General features: G+C 43.6%; 1 protein-coding gene across 1 annotated transcript in view; it reads right to left on the bottom strand.

Annotated features, from left to right (window-relative positions):
• Nucleotides 1-6,657: 6,657 nt before the first annotated feature.
• The window catches only part of ERCC6L (ERCC excision repair 6 like, spindle assembly checkpoint helicase), a 33,046-nt gene continuing 14,463 nt past the window's right edge, over nucleotides 6,658-25,240 (bottom strand). Inside the window, exons 3-4 of the mRNA XM_077459963.1 lie at nucleotides 15,204-17,763; nucleotides 6,658-10,103 (exon numbers count right to left, since the gene is read on the bottom strand). Coding sequence (XP_077316089.1) covers nucleotides 8,811-10,103; nucleotides 15,204-17,763 — 3,853 coding nt within the window. The 3' untranslated portion in view covers nucleotides 6,658-8,810. The remainder of the gene's footprint in view (nucleotides 10,104-15,203; nucleotides 17,764-25,240) is intronic.

Genomic DNA, 25,240 nt, shown 5'->3' with positions numbered 1-25,240 from the left:
GTGTGATCCAAAGTAGCAGTATAAATTTTGGCCCAAATTAATGAACAAAAATTACTTAGTTGTGCTCATAAGTTTAGATACCCTGGCAGAATTCATGATTTCTTGGCCATTTTTCCCTCATGGTTAGTGTTTGGCTGAAGCCATTTATTATCAATCAACTGTTCACCTGTTGATTTTTAACCACTTGGGACCCGCGCTATAGCCGAATGACGGCTACAGCGCGGATCTCCTTTTCCGGGACTACGTCTATTGACGTAGTCCCGTGCACGAGCGGCCTGCGCACCCCCTGAGGGGCGCGCATGGCGTGCTCTGTGATCGGCGAGTCTATGAGACTCGCCTGATCACCGATCAGAGCAAGGGGTCGATCCCGACCCCTTATCACGTGATCAGCTGTCAGCCAATGACAGCTGATCATGTGATATAACGGAGCCGGTAATCGGCTATTATTCAGCGCGAGGAGAAAGAAAAAAAAGCCGATCACGGCCAGCCCTGCCAGTGCCCACCTGCCCCCTCATCAATAAAGATGATACAAAAAATAAGTGCCCCCCCGTCAGTGCCACCCAGCAGTGCCCACAATCTGCCTCAAAGGTTCTGCACCCCAGTGCCACATATCCATGCCCATCAGTGTCATCTACCAGCGCCCATCAGTGGTACCTATCAGTGCCCCTTAGTGCCACCCATCCGTGCCCACCAGTGCAGCCTATCAGTGCCGCCTCATCAGCGCACTTCAATGAAGGAGAAAAATGACCTGTTTGCAAAATTTTATAACAAACTATTAACCACTTGCCGACCGCCGCACGCCGATGTACGTCGGCAGAATGGCACGGGCAGGCATAAGGGCTTACATGTACGTCCCTTGCCTCCCGCGGGTCGGGGGCCCGATCGGGCCCCCGCCCGGTGGCTGCGGCGGTCGGTATTCGTTCGGGAGCGATCCCGGACGAGGGGACGGCCATTCATTCATGGCCACCCCCTCGCGATCGCTCCCGGCGAATGAAAATGTCCGGTGACATCACTTCCTCTCCTGTAATGTAAACACAGGAGAGGAAGTGATGTATTCTCTCCTCCGTGTCGGTAGTTTTCGTTCCGGCACCGAGGAGAGAGCATCGGTGAGTTGCACAAGCACTACACTACACAGTAGAACATGCCAGGCACACTCACACCCCCCCTTTACCCCCCGATCACCCCCCAATTACCCCTGCCCCCCCAGTCACAGTGACAGCAATTGCTTTTTTTTTTTTGCATTGGTGTCATTTGTGACTGTAATAACTGTTAGGGCAGTTAGGGTTAGCCCCCTTTAGTTCTAATGTGCCCCCCTAACCCCCCCAATAAAGGTTTAACCCCGTGATCACCCCCCGTCGCCAGTGTCACTAAGGCAGGGTTCACATTGCAGCGGTTTATGAGAACGAATGTGATTCGCACCGCACTGCAGTGCAAATCACATCCGATCTCTGTGCGATTCGAGTTCAGCCATTCGCCGCACCCGCCGCAAATTCGCACGGGACCCTTTTTTTGGCCCGCAGCAGAATCGGATCGCATGGGTGTTCACACCATGCGATCCGAGTTTGCAGATCGCACTGCGATATGCGAACTGATCTGGGGGTGTCAGTAACATTTCACTGACACTCCCAGCAGTTCACATAGGGCAGTGTGAACTGCCGCCGGGAGGCATGCGATGCGGGAACCCGCCGCGGATTCGTGGCGTTTCCGCATCGCTCCAGTGTGAACCCAGCCTAATAAGCGATCATTTTTCTGATCGCCGTATTAGTGTCACAGGTGACGCTAGTTAGGCAGGTAGGTATTTAGGTTCGCCGCAGCTTTTTATAGCGCCAGGGACCCCCATATACTACCGCATAAAGCCCCGATTGCCCCCTAGTTAACCCTTTCACCAGTGATCACCATATAACTGTTACAGGTGACGCTGGTTGGTTAGTTATTTTTTTATAGTTTCAGGGCACCCGCCATTTATTACCTAATAAAGGTTTAACCCCCTGATCACCCGGCGGGTGTCATTTGTGACTGTAATAACTGTTAGGGCAGTTAGGGTTAGCCCCCTTTAGTTCTAAGGTACCCCCCTAACCCCCCCAATAAAGGTTTAACCCCGTGATCACCCCCCCGTCGCCAGTGTCACTAAGGCTGGGTTCACATTGCAGCGGTTTATGAGAACGGATGTGATTCGCACCGCACTGCAGTGCAAATCACATCCGATCTCTGTGCGATTCGAGTTCAGCCATACAGATAGTATGGCTGAATTCGTGTCGCACCCGCCGCAAACTCGCATGGGACCCTTTTTTTGGTCCGCAGCAGAATCGGATAGCATGGGTGTTCACACCATGCGATCCGAGTTTGCAGATCGCACTGCGATATGCGAACTGATCTGGGGGTGTCATTAACATTTCACTGACACTCCCAGCAGGTCGCATAGGGCAGTGTGAACTGCCGCCGGGAGGCATGCGATGCGGGAACCCGCCGCGGATTCGTGGCGTTCCCGCATCGCTCCAGTGTGAACCCAGCCTAATAAGCGATCGTTTTTCTGATCGCTGTATTAGTGTCACAGGTGACGCTAGTTAGGCAGGTAGGTATTTAGGTTCGCCGCAGCTTTTTATAGCGCCAGGGACCCCCATATACTACCGCATAAAGCCCCCTGATTGCCCCCTAGTTAACCCTTTCACCAGTGATCACCATATAACTGTTACAGGTGACGCTGATTGGTTAGTTATTTTTTTTATAGTTTCAGGGCACCCGCCATTTATTACCTAGTCTCACTAGTGTACCCCTAAATTTAGGGGTGTCTACTTTCCAAAATGGGGTCATTTGGGGGGGGGTTTGTGCCATCTTGGCATTTTATGGCCTTCAAAACTGTAACGCCCTTAGAAAGCCTGAAGGCGGTGCTTGGTTTTCGGGGCCCCGTACGCGGCTAGGCTCCCAAAAAGTCCCACATATGTGGTATCCCCGTACTCAGGAGAAGCAGCAGAATTTATTTTGGGGTGTCATTTCACATATGCCAATGGCATGCGTGAGCAATATATCATTTAGTGACAACTTTGTGAAAAAAAAAAAAAAGTTTGTAATTTTCCCGCAACTTGTGGCAAAATATAAAATATTCCATGGACTCAAAATGCCTCTCAGCAAATAGCTTGGGGTGTCTACTTTCTAAAATGGGGTCATTTGTGGGGGTTTTGTGCCATCTTGGCATTTTATGGCCTTCAAAACTGTAATAGGTAGTGAGGCGTGAAATCAAAAATTTACGCCCTTAGAAAGCCTGAAGGCGGTGCTTGGTTTTCGGGGCCCCGTACGCGGCTAGGCTCCCAAAAAGTCCCACATATGTGGTATCCCCGTACTCAGGAGAAGCAGCAGAATTTATTTTGGGGTGTCATTTCACATATGCCCATAGCATGTGTGAGCAATATATCATTTAGTGACAACTTTGTGTAAAAAAAAAAAAAAAAAAAAATTTTTTTTTGTCATTCAATCGCTTGAGGCAAAAAAATAAAATATTCAATGGGCTCAACATGCCACTTATCAATTTCCTCAGGGTGTCTACTTTCCAAAACGGGGTCATTTGGGGGGGTTTTGTACTGCCCTGCCATTTTAGCACCTCAAGAAATGAGATAGGCAGTCATAAACTAAAAGCTGCGTAAATTCCAGAAAACGTACCTTAGTTTGTAGATGTGACAACTTTTGCGCAAACCAATAAATATACAATTATTGACTTTTTTTTTACCAAAGACATGTGGCTGAATACATTTTGGCCTAAATGTATGACTAAAATTGAGTTTATTGGATTTTTCTAATAACAAAAAGTAGAAAATATCATTTTTTTTTTCAAAATTTGCGGTCTTTTTACGTTTATATCGCAAAAAATAAAAATCGCAGAGGCAATCAAATACCATCAAAAGAAAGCTCTATTTGTGGGAAGAAAATGACGCAAATTTTGTTTGGGTACAACATTGCATGACCGCGCAATTACCAGTTAAAGCAGCGCAGTGCCAAATTGTAAAAAGACCTCTGGTCATTTACCAGCAAAATGGTCCGGTCTGAAGGTGGTTAAACATGATTTTTTTTTTTGCATCTTTTTGTTTGTTTAGCAAAAATAAAACTCCCAGCTGTAATTAAATACCACCAAAAGAAAGCTCTATTTGTGGGAAAAAAATTATAAAAATTTCATTTGGGTACAGTGTTGTATGCCCGCGCAATTGTCAAAGTGCATCAGTGCTGAAAGCTGAATATTGGTCTGGGACTGAGGGGGGTTTAAGTGCCCAGTAAGCAAGTGGTTAATAATGGCAACAGAAACTAGCCAAATGACCCTGATCAAGTTTACATACCCTGGTGATTTTGGCCTGATAACATGCATAACATGCACACAAGTTGGCACAAAGGGGATTGAATGGCTATTAAAAAGGTAACCATCCTCACCTGTGATCCGTGTGTGTGTGCGCGCGTGTAAAAGGTCAATGAGTTTCTGGACTCCTGACTGACCCATGTATCTTTTATACAGTACTGCACTGAGGATCCTGATTCACAAGGAAAGCAAAAGAATTGTCAAAAGATCTGCGGGAAAAGTTTGAGTGTATAAAACAGGAAAAGGGATATACAAAGATATCCAGGGAATTGAGAATGCCAATCAGCAGTGTTCAAACTCTAATCAAGAAGGGGAAAATGAGGGGTTCTGTTGAAACCAAACCAGGGTCAGGTAGACCAACTAAAATTTTAGCCACAACTGCCAGGAAAACCCACAAACTACTTCAGGTGAAATACAGGACTCTGAAAACATGTGATGTGGCCATTTCAAGATGCACAATAAAGGAGGCACTTAAAGAAAGATGGGCTGCATGGTTGAGTCGCCAGAAGAAAGCCATTACTACGCAAATGCCACAAAGTGTCCCGCCTACAATACACCAAAACAGCACAGAGACTAGCCTTAAATCTTCCGGCACAAAGTCATTTGGAGTGATGAGACCAAAATTGAGCTTTTCGGCCACAAACTCTACATTTGGAGAGGATTCAACAAGGCCTATGACGAAAGGTACAGAGGTGGATCGCTGATGCTTTGGGGATGTGTGAGCTACAAAAAAGGCACCAAAAATTTGATCAAAATTGATGGCAAGATTAATGCAGTGTGTTATCAAAAAATACTGGAGGAACAGTTGCATTCATCAGCCAGAAAGCTGTGCATGGGACGTACTTAGACATTCCAAAATGACAATGATCCAAAACACAAGGCCAAGTTGACCTGTCATTGGCTACAGCAGAATAATGTGAAGGTTCTGGAGTGGCCATCTGTCTCCTGACCTCAATATCATTGAGTCACTCTGGGAAGATCTCAAATGTCCCGTTCATGCAAGACAGACCAGGAATTAATTTACAGGAGCTGGAGGCTTTTTGCCAAGAGGAATGGGCAGCTTTACTATCTGAGAAGATAAAGAGCTTCATCCACAAAAAACTTCAAGCTGTCATTGATGTTAAAAGGGGCAATAGATGGTATTAAGAACTGGGGTATGCAAACTTTCGATCATTTGGGTAGTTTGTTACCATTATGATTTAAAGAGAGTAAACACAGTTGATTTCTAATAAATGGCTTCAGCCAAACACTAACCATCAGTGAAAGAAAAGTTTGCGTTAACCCTATTCTCTGAAAAATGGCCAAGAAATCAAATTCTACCAGGGTATGCAAATTTATGAGCACAATAGTTTTTTTGCAAAAAAAAAAAAAAAAAAAAAAAAAAAAGATATATATAAAAAAAATTCCCCTAAAATGTTCATGTTTTTTTCACTTATATCGCAAAATAGATAGATAGATAGATAGATAGATATATATCTATCAGTGGTGATTAAATACCACCAAAAGAAAGCTCTATTTTATGTGAAAAATGTTTGGGTAGTGTTTGACTGAGTAATTGGCAAAGTACCAGAGCACTGAAAGCTGAAAATTTGTCTGGACAGGAAGGGGGTATAAGGGCCCTGCATTGAGATGGTTAAAGTGAATGTCCTTTTTCCCCTCCTTGTTCCTAGTTTTGACAGGTACTTCCTGTCCCACTTCAGTCATCTCACCACCTAGATGATTCCTCTCCCCCTCTGCAATCTTCAGGGACACGTTACAGGTTCCAGAAGATTGCCTGACCACTAAGAGTGCAGTGCGACGCATGCATACGCACCCAGCAGTGAAGCCGCATGCCATCACAGCTGGATGCCCACACTTGCAATGATGGCACCAGAGAGGAGTGAGGCTTCGAGCTGCTGTGCCCCAGAGGAAAGAAGTCCATGCACTATTTTAGAAAAATCAGAGGTTCCCAATACAGGTGCAATTTCCAGTGTGGGCGGCGTACAATATGTATTGATGGCACCCACCCACGGGTCCTGCATTTCACTGTATAAGCAATTGCAGCTGTCTCTGCAGGTCCCACAGCGGCACCACTGGAACAGATGTGAACCTAGTCTAAAAGCTATGTGTGCACTGCATGACTACACCCAATTTTTCACACATTTCTGTAGAGCTTAGATGTGAACAGAAACCCACAGATAAAAATAATGAAAGTGTTCACCGCACATGGAAGTTTACTACTCAAGCTGTGAAGATCTCAAACCTTGCAATTCAGGCTTTATGCAACTTCTTTATGAAAATTGGAAGAAGAACACACACAAGAAACAGAGCACACAAGATAGTGCTATAATTTTTTTTAATTCCAGCTCCTTTAGTATGAAGGGCTAACAGGGCTGAATCACCTAGAACAGCGACATCATCCACTGCTCTAGAAATATTCCCACCAGCTGCACATTAAACACAAAAGACGCTGGAGCTTTAAAGTCAAGTGACTGCATAGAACAAAACAGTATTTACATATAATTTATGCTAAAAGTTAAAGCGTTAGTAAAGTCTGGCACATTTTCACTTTTTAGGGGCCCCCTGCAGGCATATGCCATAATGTGCTAGTATGCACAGGATATTTAGCACAATATGGCAAATGGCAAACAAGCCCTCTGGTGCTTCACCCGGCCTTCCTTCAGTGTTACCTGCCTTCAGGCAATTGAATAGCTAAACCGCAAGGACATCACTCCTGCACATATATGCAGGAGTCGCATTGCCGCGGCACAGATCAGGGGCCATAAATGCACACCATGCTGCACAGCTCAGTGCACAAGATAGCCAACAGGCAGGTGGAAACTTATGACAGAGGAGACTCACAGGGTAATATACTGCCTGTCAGGAAGCTTTCAAAATGTGGCTTTACTACCACTTTAAGCATGGCAATGAGGAGTCAAAATCTATAGTAGGGTTATTCTTAGCCTTTCCTTCTACTTTAAAGCTATGAAATGAAAGCAAACCTTGAAAATAAGGGTTTTATTCAAACTTATGATCTTCAATCCATTAACAAAAAAACTGGAAAGAAACTTGTAAGTAACAGAGTGCACCAGATAGCAATAAAAATTTATTAAACAAAGTAAAACCATTGCACTTACTGGTGATGAGCACTTTCCGCTTTACATAAAGCAAGTGTAAAGCCCCTTTCACATGGGCTTTCCAATCAGGTCCACCTGCCCGTTTTTTCGGCAGACCCGATTGGATGCTCTGTTCAGGCCTATGGAGCAGCGGATATCAGGGGTGACATATCCGCTGACAACCGCTATCTGATCTGTGAAAACCGGACAGATGGTGACCCCATTTTCCATCCATCAGGTGGATCAGATGAAAAAACAGACAGGCGGTCAGTTTTCATCCGCTATCCCCATAGAGGAGAGCGGGTCTCTGACAGGTCTGTCACTGCACAGTGAGCAGAAACGAGCCCGTCATCCGCCTGCTCAGCAGAGCGATCCCCCGCTGAGCAAAGCAGAGTCCACCAGGTGGACTGCCCGTGTGAAAGAGCCCTAAGCCCCATCTGGAGCCACCTGCCCAGCTAGCAGTGGCCACTAAGAGCAGAGTCCATGAGATGCCAAGCACTAACACAACCCTCACAGAAGGTATTGAGTGTGCCAATCACCTGAATCATGTAGGAATCCTATTCACAAAGCAAGCACTACTGATTTTATAGCAGGGGCAAACTCCCAATCACCTCAGTAGCACTACCCAACGAGCAGGCCTATTCTATGATGCAGGTAATCAGCACCCTCACATACCCAACGCAGGATGGTGTTTGGCTTCTCCTGGACTTAGGTTTTAGTGCTTTAGTAGGCACTGCTGGATGGAATGGTTATTGCAAGTTGTGGATGCTGAAGGAAAATAAAGCTGGCCATACCTTAGACAATGTTTTGTTTCAATTCCCTTTAGATTTACCTTCAACTATCTAGCATAAGAGCCTGCCTGATCGCATATAAATTGAAAGTGTTTAGATTTAGCAAATCTATAGGAAAATTGTACAATGCATCACCAGCCAGCTTGTGAGTGTTCCCAGTTTCAATGGTTTTAACTGGTTTCTTAAGATTTATGGCAAGATTTGGTGCACTCAGCTACTCTGTTACCAAGTTTCCATAGCTTTTCTAGATATTGATGCAAGCCCGTTTTTGCCATAGCACTTAGTCTCTGGATTTGCAAGAATAGTTTCAGCCTCATTTTGGTCACTTATAGAGTAATTGTTTGGGTGGGTGGTTTTATTTTATTTATTTTTAAATCGCAAGAGCTAGCTTACTCAGTTACCATTACCAAATATTATTTGGATACTGATACAAGCAAATATCTAAAGCAACTGTATTTTCCATTGCACTTGGCCTATGGAATTGAAGAATCGTTTTTAGCCCAAATTTGGGTCAGGCAGTTTTCAGGATGAGCACATTTTGGCCATTTAGAGAACATCTTCTGGCCGTCTCCCATTGTTAAATAGTTAAGTTATCTGCCTGTACAGATTCAAAGTAAGCATCATAACTTCAGGGTCACCTGATTTAATGTCAAGTGCTTTCAAAAAACAGTCCAAAGCTTCCTTCACATTGCCACCATCTTTAAGTACTTTGCCACGTTGTACCAGGGTGTCAAAATTATCTTTAATGCATGGGTGCTTTGCTTGAATCACTTCAGTATCTTGAGCCAGACAGTCAACTTGTTCATCGGTAAGGAGTTCCACTTCACCAGTAGACTCCTCTATGGATTCTTCTTCATTTGAAGAGGTTTCAACAAAGCTATCAGATTTGTGCTCTTCACCCGATGTCAATGCGCTTTCCCCTTCAGGTAGCGTGTCTCCTGTAGGTTCTGTTTCTGTAGATATATGCTCTTCTTTGGCTTCTTCAGCTTCATCTTCAATAAGTTCATCCTCCCCCTCCTCACTACTCTCCTTGCTGGCATCAACAATGCTTTCTTCTATGTCTGTTGCTTCCTCTACAGCAATGTCAATAAGAGATCTCCTGGAAGCAATAGATCTGCGTCTCATAGGGGTTCTGGAGGGAGAGATCAGTTTGCCAGAAATAGATCTGTCCAACTTGGGTGTTGAAGCACTTAGCCCTTTGGCTGAAGGGCTATTAAAAGGCGAAAAAACCCTCTCATTTTCATCAGCAAGGAACACAGAAGTTTCCTCCTCACTTTCAGAGGCGATTCTTCTTAAAACTTTTCGGCGACCAGTATGAAAGATCTCCTCCTCCTCCTCCTCCTCAGCATCCATGGCATTTAACTCAACCTCCTTTTGATGTGAGTTTGCATCATTTGTGTTATGTTTAAACTTCTGGCCTATTTCAGGACTGTCTCCAAGGTTGGGCATTGAATTTACTATTTCTTCACTTACAGCTTTAACTTCACTTTCAGCATCTGAAGAATGACCCAAGTTGTCACCTTCCTGACTCATATTCTCAAGGGAATCATCTAATACAAGCATAGGGATGTTCTCTTGAGCCACTGATGTCTCCATAACACTTTCCAGTTCACCCATGCTATCACCACATCCACCTTGATCCATTGAATCTTCAAGTACAAGATTGAAATCGCATTTTGATAGCTGCAAACCGAGTTTTTCTTTCACGCTTAGGTTTCCATGTTCCATATCGGACTGTTCCAGTTTCACAGTATTGGTAAAGCTGTTTAAAGGGTTAGCTACTGGAGACCCCAACAAAGCCAAATTTTCCTCTAAAGAAACGTTTGAAGCTGGATCCTCCGTAACATTACGTCCATCTGGCATAGCACTACAGGCATCCTATGAGAAATAAAAGAGCAATATGAAAGCAATGTCAGCTGTTTCTTTCTGTGCAATTCACATGACAAAACAGCATGCCGTATAAACCCTTCTGCAAAGCATAATAATAACAACAACAACAACAACGAGTTCACACTGACTTATGCAATAGCTTTTTGCAGGTGTATCAAATCAATGCTGTATGCATGGTTTTAAATTAAAGCCGATCTCTAGGTTTTCTATGACTTTAAACGTTTTGTTTGGACCAAGCTGATCCAAAAACTATTTCCTTCACCAAGTGCTGCACTGGCTCTAAGCACCCTATGTAATGCAAGTAGCTTTAGCTACATACAGTACACAGTGCTGGGTTCCAGCTGTGAGACAAACTTCCCATCTCACGCCTGGAACAATAAAGTGGGCACTCCATGGGGGTGGGGGGCGCTCACAGTGCCAGCAGGAGACCCGAGAAGAGGATCGGAACTGCTCGGTGCAAAATCACTGCACAGAGCAAGCAGGTAGAACAGGTTTAGTTTTAGATTACAAATAACTAACATTGCTCTGCTATTTTCCCCTATTCAGAGTAAAGTTGCAGAGACACTCAGAACAACCCCCACAAGAGTATACTCTTGACTTCACTTGCTCCACCATTCTGCCACAGAACATACCCAGTGCTTCCATGTATAGGAGAGCAAGTATCCTCCTACGTTACCACGCAGTGGCATTACTAGACTACTCCGATCTAAACATTTTAGGAAGGAGAGAAGTCAAAAAGGAACTTGGTATAAATGTTCAGGACGTTTCATTCAAAAGACCGTGCCTCATCAAGAACATTTTTGTTGTCTTGCAAGGTTAAAAGGGGTTGTTAACTTTTATTTATTTTTTACACATAAACACAGAACATGCCTATACTTACCTGCTCTGTGAAAAACAATTGCTGCCCCAATTCTCTTCGAGGGTACCCCCCCCCGGGGAATCCTGGGCCCTCCTCTTCATGGGGTGCACCCACAAAGCCTCATTACCTGAGGCACCTGTGCGGGCTCGCTCCCGAGTCCTGCTGCTGCGCCCATTGACAGAGGGCCCCGCCCCCTAATGATACAGGATTTGATCGACAGCAGCAAGAGCCAATGGCTCCCACTGCCGTCAATCTGTCCAATGAAAAGAGACAGCGTCTGGAGCTGCTGCTCTCAGCACTGGTTTGGATCGGGCTCAGGTAAGGGCCGGTTCACACTGCAGGCGAGGCGAGGCGACACAGACTTGCCTCGCCGCGACCTCAGCGGCAACTTGCAGATGACTTCTGTATAGAAGTCAATGCAAGTCGCCCCGAGGTCGCCCAAAAGTAGTACAGGAACCTTTTTTCTGAGTGGGAGCGACTCGAGTCGCTCCTCTCAGAACGGTTCCATTGTACAGAACGGGGGCGACTTGTCACACTGCGGCGAGGCGAGTCGTGTCGCCTCGCATCGCCCGCAGTGTGAACCGGCCCTAAAGAAAAAAAAAAGGAAAGAAATAGCATTAAATGTGGAGTAATTTACCCAAATATAAAAAGAAACACGCAGATAAAATTGGACAGCGTTGTCACAAAATGGTGCAAGAACTTGAAACCCCATGCACACAAATGTTATTCTATGGGATAGATATATAGGTAGTCTATATCTATGAGAGAGAATATTAGTGCAATATCCCACCAGTATATGCATCCAGGATTATGGAGCCTGGGGATTTCTTAGCGATCCGGGTAGGATGAAATTCCAAGTCCTGGGTCCAGGTTTTGAGGCTCACTGGAACACTGATTGTTCAGGTGTGTGGGCCTGAGAGTCATGACCATGATTCTGGGCTCCACCCTCCCGAGGAGTCCAGGCTTGCAAGGGAGAACCCAGAGAGTGCAGGTGTGCACTGGAGTACCTAGAGAGTGCAGGCTGCATTGTGAAAGCCAGAGAGTGCATGTGTGCACAGTGGAAGTCAGAGACCCAAGTCTGAGGGTCAGAGCAGTCAGGGGGCTGCCATCTAAATGTACAGTGTTGGCAAGGGCATAGCCTGTAGGAGACAGACTAGAGCCTGAAGTGGAAGGCCTGAGCAGCAATGCTGTATGTATAAGTCAGGAGGCTGAATGTATTATTTTGTATGGATGGGGAAAACCTTTGATTTTGTTTTTGAACTTTTATCAAAGAAAAGTTGGCCAACAAGCCCTGAAATTAAATTTCTGGTATGGACTGGTCTCTCTAGCGGGTGCTACACAACCCCCCCCCCCCCCAAACTTTACAATATGATAAAAAATGTATTATACATACACACACTCTTAACCTTTTTTTGTGCTGAAAGTGCCCCCCTCTGCTTATACTTGAGTCACTGCCATCTGCCTACCTGAACAGCATGTCATGCAGTCAGACGGCAGCCATACATACATACGCACGCACGCACGCATAAACCGAGGCACCTAATTTACCCCAAAAACTGTGAAAACGTATTGACTCGAGTATAAGTCGAGGGTGAGAAACGCAGCAGCTACTGTAAGGGGAAAAGAGGGTCAACAATGCTCATCTGCAGCTGCATGCCTCTCTCACCGTGTCATGCAGTCAGATGGCAGCCATTCCACTGTACAAAAGCTGCGCCTCCTCCTCATCTGTGATAGGCGGAACACTCAGTGTTCCGCCTATCATGGACAACCTCTCATCCTGGTCCGTGGGATGAGAGGATGTTCGTGATAGGTGGAACACTGACTCACTGCTGGGAAACTGAGTGTTCCCCCATCACAGATTGAGGAGGCGGTGCGGCTTTTGTACACTGGAATGGCCGCCATCTGACTGCATGACACACTGTTCAGGTAGGCAGATGGCAGAGACTTAAGTATAAGCAGAGGGGGGCACTTTCAGTACAAAAAAATTAATAAAAAGTGCTGAAAAATGTATATTATGTAATTTAAAAAAATTACATTATAATATATATTCTATATCTATCTCAGCACCATAGAATAACATTGTGTACTGGGTGTGTATGCAGTGTGCATGGGGTTTCAAGTTCTGGCACCATTTTGTGACAACGTTGTCCAATTGAATGTGTGCATTTCTTTATTGTTGGGTATTTGGGTAAATTAAAACCACTAAGAAATGACAAATAGCATTTAATGTGGAGCAAACATAGCTTTTAAAGATCAATAAAGCTTGTTATACATTTCCAATGATATACTGTGGTGGATTCTCCTTATTGCTTCCTTGGGGTATCTTTATCCCAAATCCCCTTTCCTATATTCCAGTGATTTATTTGCTTTGGAGGTATCCCGTCCCAATTGACGAATCGGTAACACCCCATTACATTTAATTAAATTGGATTCAGATTCATTTTATCCGTATAATATGAAACTGAAACTAGGTCTTAAGTGAGCATCCCAGCCAATACACCCCGTCTCAATTGTTGTTTTTTTTTGCCATTTTGTACCTTTTTTATTGGTTTCCTGCGGGACTTCTGTCCTACCCCTGCTGCGGCGAGGTATGTAATTTCCCCATCTGCATTGCCCCCCAATCCACTGCCTTCTGGGATACGGGTGTGTCCCAGAAAACGGGGTCCATTCAGAAAGCACAGTGCAATTAGCACATGCGCAGTAGGAAACCGGCTGTGAAGCCCGAAGACTTCACTGCCAGTTTCCCTTACTTGCAATGCTGGTGCCTGCACCTGAGCCAATGAACAAATCCGCTTCGGGAGCCCAACATTGCAGGATCCCCGGACAGGCAAGTGTCCTTTTACTAAAAAAGTCAACAGCTACAGTGTTTGTAGCTGCTAACTTTAGTTTTTTTTTTTTTTTTTCAGAGGTTGGAACTCTGATTTAAAACTACTCCCAAGCCAGAGCAGGCAAATTAAAGTTATCCATTGCATTTTCTGGATCTTATCCCGCACAAACCTGCTCCCAAATTCTGCAACAAAGCTTGTGTCACAAAACTTTAAAAGTGGAACTTTAGTCAGAAGATTAAGTCCTACTAGATCACTTCAGGTTGGCCCCCTTTGAATTCTAGGATGGATCACCAGCAGGACCTCATTTAGAATACAAAGTCCACTACCAAGTCCAGTTCACTTACGCACAAAGATATTGATAAGAAAGAACAAGTCCAGAGACAGGTAAACAAGAATGGTGAAAGGTTTTTTGGGGGGGGGGGGGGGGGGGGAGATGCAACATATGAGAGCCTTCAACTTAATATGTAGTCTGGAGAAAAGGAGGGAAAAGGGAAGACATGACTCAAACCTTTAAAATACTCCAAGGGAGGGGAAAATGGTTGAAGGCAGTATTTTTTATATAAAGCCAAGATCAAGAACACTGGGACATGACCTCTAAATAGCAGATGGAAAGTTCAAAACTAATCTTTGTATTCTTTTACTGAAAGGAGTAGTTTATGCTTGGAATAGACTTCCAACAGACGTAGGGAGTCAGTCAACAGTAATTGACTTCAGACGTGCTTGGGACAAACATGGATCTATACTCAAGACAAAAAAAAACCCCTTATTGTGCAGCTCCTCCCTCCTGCCCCCTCCAGCCGGATAGCGATCCAACGATGTGCACAGGAGCAGCAGCTCTCTCCTCATTGGCTGAGACACAGCAGCAGGAGCCAGTGGGGAAGGAACCGAGAGCGGGACCAAGCCATGCTGTGTCCCATGGACACAGAGGCAGCTCAGAAGCTTGCATGCACGAGTGCCCCTAGAGCAAGCAGCTTGCTCTAGGGTCACTCCATGGGGTTGGGGGGGGGGGGGATGATGAGCCAGAAGTGCCAGTGAAGAGGATTGGGACTGTTCTGTGCAAAGCCATTGCACAGAGTAGATAAAGTATGACAACATGTTTTGTTTTATATTAAAAAGAGAAAAAAAAAAAAAAGCTGAACCTTTAGTATTTTATACAGCATGTGGGATACAGTCAGAGCCATATAGGAACCCGTTCACACTTCTAGTAAACTTTATGTTTCAACACTAAAGAGGCTTACTTTTTTTTTTTTATCAATTTCATTATGTACGTACGATCTTCCTTTTAAATTAGGCAAAGACTGTCTACATGCAGTGTGTTCCTGTTGCTCCCCTTTATGAACATACTGGCCGCCTCCTTTAAAAAGTGCATGGTATTTTTCTCATAAGAATTCTATTACTCACCCACAGAGGCAGATCATGATGTAAAACTGAGGGATTTTTGTCATTTTCATCATCAGTTATTACATTTGTTTGAATGCTTATGTTACTTGGGGGTTCACATTTAAATGGAGCTGGAGGCAGATCATCTTCATCTGAATCTAAAACGATAAAGCTGGTCATCGGACAGTCTACACCCTTTGTCCCTTTGTTTTTTATGGAAAGATCTGGCGAGTTTTCCTCACTATAGTCATCACTTACTAGATTAGTGACTTCACCATTTACTTGATCTGGCAATGTCCTTGTAAATGGACGGTTTTCTGCATCTTCACTAGAATTTTCAATTAACAAACTGTCCATATGACAGCTGATATTAGCAATTTCTTGTTCTTCTAGATCCACAATGACAGGAGGAGTAGATACTGGTTTTGGATTGGGCAGACTTCTTGGTTTGGGTTTTTCTGGGGGTGGTATCTGCCGCAGCCAAGCTCCTTCAGTTCCCTTTTTTATTTGTTCCATTAGTTGCTCATTCATCTGAGATTCCATTTGTACAAGTTCATGAGCTTTCTGCACCCGCTCTTTAATGTAATGCGCTTCTTGCACATTCTCACATTCATCGTCCTCTTGGTTGGATGTCTCTTGTGCATAGAGGAGGTCATGGTCAGAAATGCCAAAGATGGGCAACGTATGCAAGTATGCTATGTGCTCATCCAGATTGGTGTCAGTTTTCCTTTGAGACAAGTGCATATTTTGCAGCTGGATCTGGGTTGTAGACGTACGCGTATCCTCTAAAGTAAACAGCTCCTTTAACTCTTGCTTTGAAAAATAGCGGTGAGGATTCTTTTTGTCACCAGTCGTTTGCCTGATTAAAGAATCTTTAAAGATTTGCCTTCTGTAAATTTTTTCTTCCACCGTCCCACATGTTATGAGCCTGTAAATGACCACGTTGGCTTGCTGTCCTATTCGATAAGCTCGATCGACAGCTTGAGCATCAGTCGCTGGATTCCAGCTTGGGTCAAAAATCACAACACGGTCTGCTGAGGTTAACGTTAATCCAACGCCGCCGACCTGGGTGGTTAACAATAGTACAGAGTAATTTCTATTGCTTTGAAACAAACTTATTCTTTTCTCCCGGTCTAAAAGGGAAACAGTACCATCAATGCGCATAATCTTAAATCCCCTGTTTGTCAAAATACGATCAACCATGTCAAGCATTTTTCTTGACTGGGAAAAAACAAGAGTTCTGTGGTCTTCTTCTCTGAGTTTATGAAGAAGCTCAATAAGCAGAAGAAGTTTTCCAGACTCTTCAATCAGAGCCTCGTCAGAAAGATGGTCAAATTTAGTAACTGGCTCAGGCTCATCGTCTGACATATCGCCCTCCAGGCCAAGCTGACTACATGCCCTTGCCGACAAAAGTCTGGGGTGGTCACACAATTTTTTCAGAATAGTCAGTTCTGCCAGAGGTGACCTTGTAGTCATCAATAATTCTTTAATTTGGTCCAGAGATATAAACTTTCTATAGACATCTTCCTGAATGGCTGATAGATACACCCAGATTATGAAATCATTCTTTCGGGTGAGAGAAGGCATCTCAGGTGCTTTAATATCCGACCGAGAGACTGAAAGCTGTTTTGAAGCCTTTTTGTGCTGCACATCACTTTTTGTTCTTCTCAGAAAGTAAGGCTTGATAATGTTCATGAGGTTTTCAGAAATTTTTAGTCCAAGAGCTTTTTCGCCTGCAGTAGCATCTCTCTCTCTAGCCCTAGTTATTGGATTTTCATACTCCATTTTGAAAGTCTTTGCAGTCCCAAGTAATGTCCCTTGACAAGCAAAGTCAAACAAAGCCCACATTTCTCTTAAATTGTTTTGGACTGGTGTGCCGGTAAGGAGAACACGATTTTTAGCAGGCAAAGCAGCACAAGACTTTGCAGTCTTTGTTGACGAAGTCTTAATTTTGTGAGCCTCATCTAAAATAATGTAATCCCAGACAAACTCTCTTCCATTGTAGGTAGACAGTTGTTGCCAGTTGTTTATTAGCATCTGGTACGTAGTTATCAGAATACCACCCTTCCTCTGAATCTTTTCAAGGTTTCTGGCCCGTTCTTTTTTACTCACACCGTGAAATTCATTTACCCTCATGCCTGGGGTCCATTTTTCAAACTCTTTTATCCAGTTGCTGATTAAGGTTGTTGGCATTATCAAAAGTATGGAACTAGCCAATTCTGCATCAAACATCCCAGAGAGGAAAGCAATAACTTGTATAGTTTTTCCGAGGCCCATATCATCTGCCAATATACCGCCTTTTCTCCCATCTCTATACAGACTGTACAAAAAGGCTACACCTTCTTTCTGATGTTCGAAGAGTTTCTTGTACAGGTCCTTGTATAGCATCAAACCACTGCTGAGCACATCCACAAACTCATCATCTTGCTCACTTTGTAGCTTGAGCTGTTGAGCCTCTTCAAGCTTTGCGATCCTACCCTTCAACTTTTCACTTGGATGTAGGTGTTCTGCTTTTCTGAAGTATTCGATTGATTTCAGGAAGTTGCCATTCTTTGCTTCTTCTTTGGCCTTTCTTACATATCTGGAGACAGAAGATAAAAACCACAATGATAAGAGTTGTGCAAAAGACATCTGTCACAAAAACAATAAGTGAATGATGTAAATGCTAAACAAACCAGAGGAGTTATTTGAAAATGGCATATATTTTGTTTTATGTTATATATGCATCATAACAAAATGGAAATGAGCCTTTGTCCAATTGTGATGTAATTAGACCACATTGACAGTAATCGTTATGCTGAGGCAATTAGTGTATGTCTTTTTATAAAATATTGTTAACATTTTTAAGAAATTTGTGCTTATGCCTATAAAGTCCATCATTTCCAATAATAGTTTTATTTAGCATACCAGAGGAGTTACATATCCAGCTACAGCCCCAATATAAAAAACGCACGAAAAATTTGGTGCACCGAATCGACATTTTGGTTAAGAAACAGAATGCAGGATGCACTTGCCCCGAATAAGATTTTTTAAATCTAAAACATGTATATTTTTTTTATATCGAATTTTATTATATTCAACTTTTTAAATCAATATCATGAATTGAAATGAATATGAACTTGTAGTCCATTATTGCACCCTTTAGGGTCAGTTCACACCACATGCAGCCCAGTGCGTTTTTTTTTCTGCATCAAAAACCCACGTAAAGTAGGTTGTATGGTTTCCAATGGCATAATTCACACTAGTGCAGTCAGTTCCAGGAATAAAATAAAAATGTAGAACACACTGCATTTTTCCTGCACTGGACTAACGCAGAAAAAAAAAAAAAAAAAAAAAAACACAACAAAAAGCACTGGAACGCATCAAATATGCACCGGACCGCAGTACAGTAAGAAATAAAAAACACACACACACACACACACACCACAAAAACAAAAAATGCACACACCACACATCTGGAACACATCCCTGGAACGCAGAAACATCTGGAATGGTTCTGGAGTGAGTTTGTGGTGTAAACAAGCCTGTAGTGCAAGAAAAATGTATCCCTTTAAATTCTTCACACTGGTCTGTTGAGCGTTCGTTGTAGTTTCAAAAATAGGGCAGAAACAACTAATCATTGAATCGACAACTAATCGATGAAAACAGTTGTCAACTATTTTCATAATCGATTAATCGGCCATCTGATTAGTTGGCCTGCATACAGAATGCATTATTTTGTTTACATATCAGGAAACAGTGCAGCATACATACAGCTCAGTACACTGTCCATTAGGGGTGCAACGGATCATCACCGATTCGTGATCCGAACGATCCCTGATTGCTTTGGCCTAGCTCTGGAGTGGCAGCCATCTTGGTGCACCCGTCGGCTGTTAATGTGATTGCTCCGTCAAATGATGGAGCGATCACTTGTAAACAAACCAGCGCCTCCGGTTCCTCTCTCCCCTCTGTGTACAGATCTGTACAGTGGAGGGGAGAGATCGGATGACAGCAGTGCTGTGGGCTGGATCTGTAGTGCCCACAGCGCTGCTCTGTGACAATTGCAATCACAGTCATACCCAGCCAATACTCTACGTGGATATTACAGTGGGGGAGATTGTGGATATTACAGTGGGGACTATATGGTGGTGGAATTTTTCACAGGTTTTTGCAAATTCAATTTGCTGACCCGAAAAATGATTAGATACGTGACTCTGATCCGAGGAACGATCCAATCCTTGAGTTTTTTTTATCCGTTGCACCCCTACTGTCCATACATGTCAGTAAGTGCCTGAGAACTTGTGAATGTGAGAGGAGCAATGCCTCATGGAACATGTAGTCCTGGGCAGGAAGCGAGTGGGTCTAAAGGCAGAAGGTTTTTTTTACCTTGCTATAGGGGCACGCTATACTATAATTTGCAGCTTGCCATTGGGGCACTCTGAAGGCAGGAGGAGCCAGAAGAATTGGTGGGGGACCCTAGAAGAGAAGAATCAGGGCTGCTCTGTGCAAAACCATTACACAGAGCAGGCAAGTATGTTTGTTGTTTTAAAATTACTTTAAAGTGCAGGGAAGATCAGCATCTGAACCCAGACAAGGTGGAGGTTGATAGACTGGAGGTAATAGAAGGCATTAAAATTACATTTAAAATAATAGTATCTCTCTGTGTTATTCTCAGAGTGGATTAGAGATTTTGCTCCCCAACCATATAGTTGGTTATTTATATTTACCACCACATATTGATTTTTAAGAATTGCCTTTTTTTAAACTTTGCATATTAAATACCACACTTTTTACGGTTAATATCCGATCGAAAATAATAGACGAAAATAATCGTTATAGTTGGAGCCCTAGTTAAAAATGTTGCTTGCTGCATTTTTGGTCAGGGGAAAGAAAAAAAAAAAAAAAACACCCACACATGCAGCCTCCTATCCCTGATACAGGCTGCTGGACATCAGCAGCATTGGGTTGTAACAAAGTGTCATGTATCTGAGAGGAGAGCAAAATTATGTGGTCGGCCTCTCCAGCTCTGCCCCACTGGAAACAGAGGGACCTGCAGCAGGAGATGCAGCTCCAAGGGAACAGGAGAATCATCAGGTCAGGAACAGTAGCTGTGAACAGTAGTCCAGCTAAGGTTAAAGAAGCACTCCACCTGTGCTGCAAAGACGGGATGTATGGCTGGTTAGAGCTCTCAGTAGGGCTGGCTGCCCTGGGCACTGTGGTATCATGTGAGGGCACCGTGAGAAGATTGGAGGGGTGGGGATGTGTTGGAAGGGGAAATTGGGGGGTGTGTGCTAGGAGTGGAGATTTAGGGTGAGCTGTGCTGGGAGGGGGGGGAAATTTAGAGTGGGGGAGAGGATGTGTACTTGGAGAGAAAATTTTAGTGGTGGGGGGGGCAAAAATTTGTTGTGGAAGGGGCAAATTTGTACTTGGGAAGAGGGGAAATGTATGCTTAGTGTAATCAGGCAGATTGGTGCTCAGTTTTTTGGGTTTTTTTTGAGGGGGGGGGGGGTTGTTGACACACAATGCTCATGCATCTTGAGGGGGGTGCAGGTTGGCATGTTCGCCCTGGGCACTAGGTGACCTTGTCCCAGCACTGACTCTCAGCAGACTTGCAGCAGGGACACTCCGCAGGGTGCAGAACTGCAACAGCAGATGGCCAGGCAGACAATCAAAAGGCTTCAGAAGCCAGAGACAGAAGCATGGTCATAGGATTAGCCAGGGTCAGCAACAGGCAGGGACGTATCAAATCAAAGTCAGAAACAAGCCGGGTCAGCCACAAGACAAAAGCAGGATCCAAGATCAGGTCAGGAATAAGCTGGGTCAGCAACAAAGGGAACACCGAGAACAGCTGCAGACCGGTCTGCACGCAGATATATGTCGGCACAATGGCTGCCTCATCTCATAGCACACAATAGAGCTGCACGATTGTGGCCAAAACAAGAATCACGATGTTGTTGCTTAGCACAAAGATCATGATTCTCTGATGATTTTCATGGCGTAACATCTTTTACATTACACAAACAAAATGGGCTAACTTTATTGTTTAGTTTCGTTTAATCCATTAAAGTGTATTTTTTCCAAAACAATTGCGTTTAAAAGACCGCTGTGCAAATACCGTGTGATATAAAATATAGCAACAACCACCAAAAAAATACACTTTAATGAAACAATAAAGTTATCCTTTTTTGTGTAATGAGTGGTGTGGTGTTTTATACCAGGGGTTGGACTTGCACTAGTTCTAGTGAAGGGAACTATTAAAAAGGAGTTCCACCCAAAGTGGAGGTTCCACTTTACACACTCCGTACCCCCTTACATGCTACATTTGGCATGCTTTTTTTGGGAGGCATGCCTAGGCGGGTCAAGCGAAAGTTCTCCTCTCCCCCCTCCCTGCAGTCTTCTGGGACACATCACAGATCACAGAAGATTGAGGAGGTGCAAGCTGTCACAGACGAGTGTCCACACTTGCAATGCGGCACGAGACGAGGGAGAGAATAGAGTGTGAGTTTTTTCTAAAAGTCAGCAGCTACACTTTTTGTAGCTGCTGACTTAACAAAAAATGGCTTGAACTCCACTTTAAAAGTTATTGTAAAGGTTCTCCCCCCCACCCTAGAAAAACAACATGTGATACATACCTGCTGTTGGAGTGGATTTGCACAGAGCAGCCCCGATCCTCCTCTTCTCATGTCCCTCTTCTGTGCTCCTGGCCCATCCCTCTGGTTCAGTGCCTCCCACAGCAAGCAGCTTGCTATGGGGGCACCCGAGATAAGTCAAAGCTCGGCCCTGCCCTCTCTTCCCCGATTGGCTAGCTGACCGATTGACAGCTGCAGGAGCCAATGGTGCATCTCAACCCATTAGGAAGGAGAATCTGGATGGCTGAGTCGTGGACCGAGAGGGACCTCAGGTGTTAGGGGGGCTGCTGCACACAGAATACAAGTCAATACTTTGTAGAACATCCTTTCGCTGTATTTATAGCTGCAAGTCTTTTTGGGGACATCTACCAGATTTGCACATCTAGTGACATTTTTTGCCCATTCGTTTCAAAATAGCTCAAGCTCTGTCGGATTGGATGGAGAGCGTCCGAGGGATGCACAGCTCAAATTTCTATTAGCATAGCCAGCCAGGTGCAGGACAAAATGATGTACTTACTAGATCCAATTTGATGTTCTGCTACTCTTATCTGCCACCACCATTCAGTTCTACGTCTCATTTTTTAACTGTTGCCAAAATGAAAATTTCCTATAAAAAGCTACCACTGCAAATGACAGAACACTCCTCTCCTGCATTGGATAAAGATTCTGCAGCATTGGACATTTTCAGGTCCCACATTATGCTTAGCAGTTCAGCCAGCCAACTTTTGGGTCACCACATCCTCTAGTGACAGACTGGTGGAGGAACCAGAGCTTGCAGCAGGTGACCATGAAATTGACACCAGTCTTGGATTATGTAGGACCTTCAGCCAGCACTTTGTCTTCATTATAGCAGTGACTAAAGGGGTTGTAAAGGTTCATTTTTTTTTCACCTTAATGTATCCTATGCATTAAAGGTGAAAAAAACCTCAGTGTCTGGCCCCCCAGTTTTACTTACTTGAGGCCCAAATTTCCATGGGTGCAATCCTACATCGATCTCTCTCCACGGCTTCTCGGCTCTTCACTGGATAGATTGATAGCAGCACAGCTATTGTCTCCTCCTGCTGTCAATCAAATCCAAAGACTGGGGGTGGGGCCAAGTCATACACTCGGTGGCTATGGGCGCCGAGTGTATGACAGGGGAGCGCACCCGATAGGTAACCCTCTCGGGAAAACCTTCCCAAAAGGGGTTATCTATTGCTCCCTCCACATAGACCTACCATATAATCTCTTTCAACATATATGTTTTTAATATTTATAGACACCTACCTCATACTTTCTCTTGAAGAGTGGCAGTAGCCACGAAACGCGTCGAGCCAATAGATGCCCTCTCTTCTATACTACATTATCACCTTTTACAACCTTATATACCAATTGGACTGTACCAACCAAACCTATAATGTTTACAGTATGAACCAACTATGTTGCTTCATTATGGGATTGAGAGTCAATAGTTGCCCCCCTTATGTTTACAATTGCATCATTACCTTACATATCAAATGGATTTTATCAATTTATCAAGGACATAATTATTATGGAGACCCGCTTCTAATGGAATTGTTTTCTACAGTATTTACAGTATGAACTAATCATGTTATTAATTTTATTTGTTATATTAGTTATACAATTTCTAGATTTATCACCAATGGATTCGGGTTTTTATAGTATTTACAGTATGAATATTTTACCTGTTATAATTTATATACAATTAAATCATGTTAATGCCAATTGATGTCATGTGATGCTTCCATGCAATGTTTTTGGTTGTTATATTATTTTGGGTACTTTCCATATTCATTGCCATCGTGTTATCTCCTGGGGTGCACGCCTCATATAAAGTCCCACCTGTTTTGCTCCTTTGTTTATATTGCAGGGAGGATCCGCCGAGAGACCCCAGAACAGGTGAATCGGGGCCACTCTGTGCAAAATGTACTGCACAGTGGAGGCAAGTATGACATGTTTTTTTAAACTGTACCTTTAGTGTCACTTTAAAAAGGGGCAGCAGAAGGGGTACATATTTCCAGCCTTTGGAAGGGGCAGTTTTATTGGAAAGTTATATTTAGGGTACAGAATTACTTAAAATATAATAGCTATACTAAAAACCAAGTTTCCGCTTTCATTATTCTGGAATTACAGAACAGCTGGCACCCACATTTACACACACTATTCAAGAAATTATATATATATATATATATATATATATATATATATATATATATATATATATATATATATATATATATATATACACACACACACACACACACACACTGTGCCAAATAGTCATCTATTTACATAATGGGCAGAGTAACTTTCCATACATTGAGTGGAAATGTCAACTAATCCTAGACGCGCCGCCCAACCCCAACCCCCCCCTGACAAAATGCATCCAGGTGCTCACATACATAAATTTTGTCTGGAGATGAGATTTGAAGTGAAGAGGTAATTTTTCCCATAAGAGTCAAATTAATGGGTTCTCATGTTAGGGCACACCTCCCACCTGAGAAAGCTTAGACAGAATTAAAACTGCAGGAAACCACAGTGGAGAAATAGAATTGGATATATTGGGTCCAAAACAATTCACTGATGTAAAGTAATTGATCACTATTTTCATAATTTATTAATCGGCCAGTAACAATATAAAAAAAATAAAAAAAATCTAAAAACGCAGAGCAAAAAGCACTGCAGAAACAGATCAAAAGCAAACTGCATAGGTGTGTACCGATACTTTATGCTGGGCACACGGATCAATTTTCAGACGAAAAATCTTTCTATGTTTGCTGAATGAAAAAATGCTTGAAATGTTCACTTGTTTGTAACAGTCTGTTTTAAAATGAATGTAATTTCTGAACGAAAACCACATACTCTGTCTGAAAATTCCCCTTGACCAAGAAGTTTTCCTTTCTAAAATTTTCCCGTCACTGTGGTTGAAAGCGAACATCAATTTGACCCCAATAACGATTAGGAAAAATCGAACAAACGTTCTTAAAATTACTTTTTTTGAAGGAAGAAATAGCATATAATATATTACAGTCCTGTTTGAGAATCTGCAAAACAGTCTTTAACTTTGTTTCTTTACCGTATATACTCGAGTATAGGCCGACCCGAATATAAGCCGAGGCCCCCAATTTACCCCCAAAAAACTGGAAAACTTATTGACTCGTGTATAAGCCGAGGGTGAGACATGGCTGTCCATCCCTGTGTGTCCGTCCATCCCTGTGTGTGTGTCCGTCCATCCCTGTGTGTGTGTCCGTCCATCCATCCATCCCTGTGTGTGTGTGTCCATCCATCCATCCATCCCTGTGTGTGTGTGTCCATCCATCCATCCATCCCTGTGTGTGTGTGTCCATCCATCCATCCCTGTGTGTGTGTGTCCATCCATCCATCCATCCCTGTGTGTGTGTGTCCATCCATCCATCCATCCCTGTGTGTGTGTGTCCATCCATCCATCCA

The sequence above is a fragment of the Lithobates pipiens genome, unplaced genomic scaffold (assembly GCF_037356315.1).
Source record: "Lithobates pipiens isolate NorthernLeopardFrog02 unplaced genomic scaffold, aLitPip1_a1.2 Scaffold_28, whole genome shotgun sequence".
Taxonomy (NCBI): domain Eukaryota; kingdom Metazoa; phylum Chordata; class Amphibia; order Anura; family Ranidae; genus Lithobates; species Lithobates pipiens.
The sequence above is the reverse complement of the archived record's forward strand: the minus strand, read 5'-3'. Positions and strand labels throughout refer to the sequence as shown.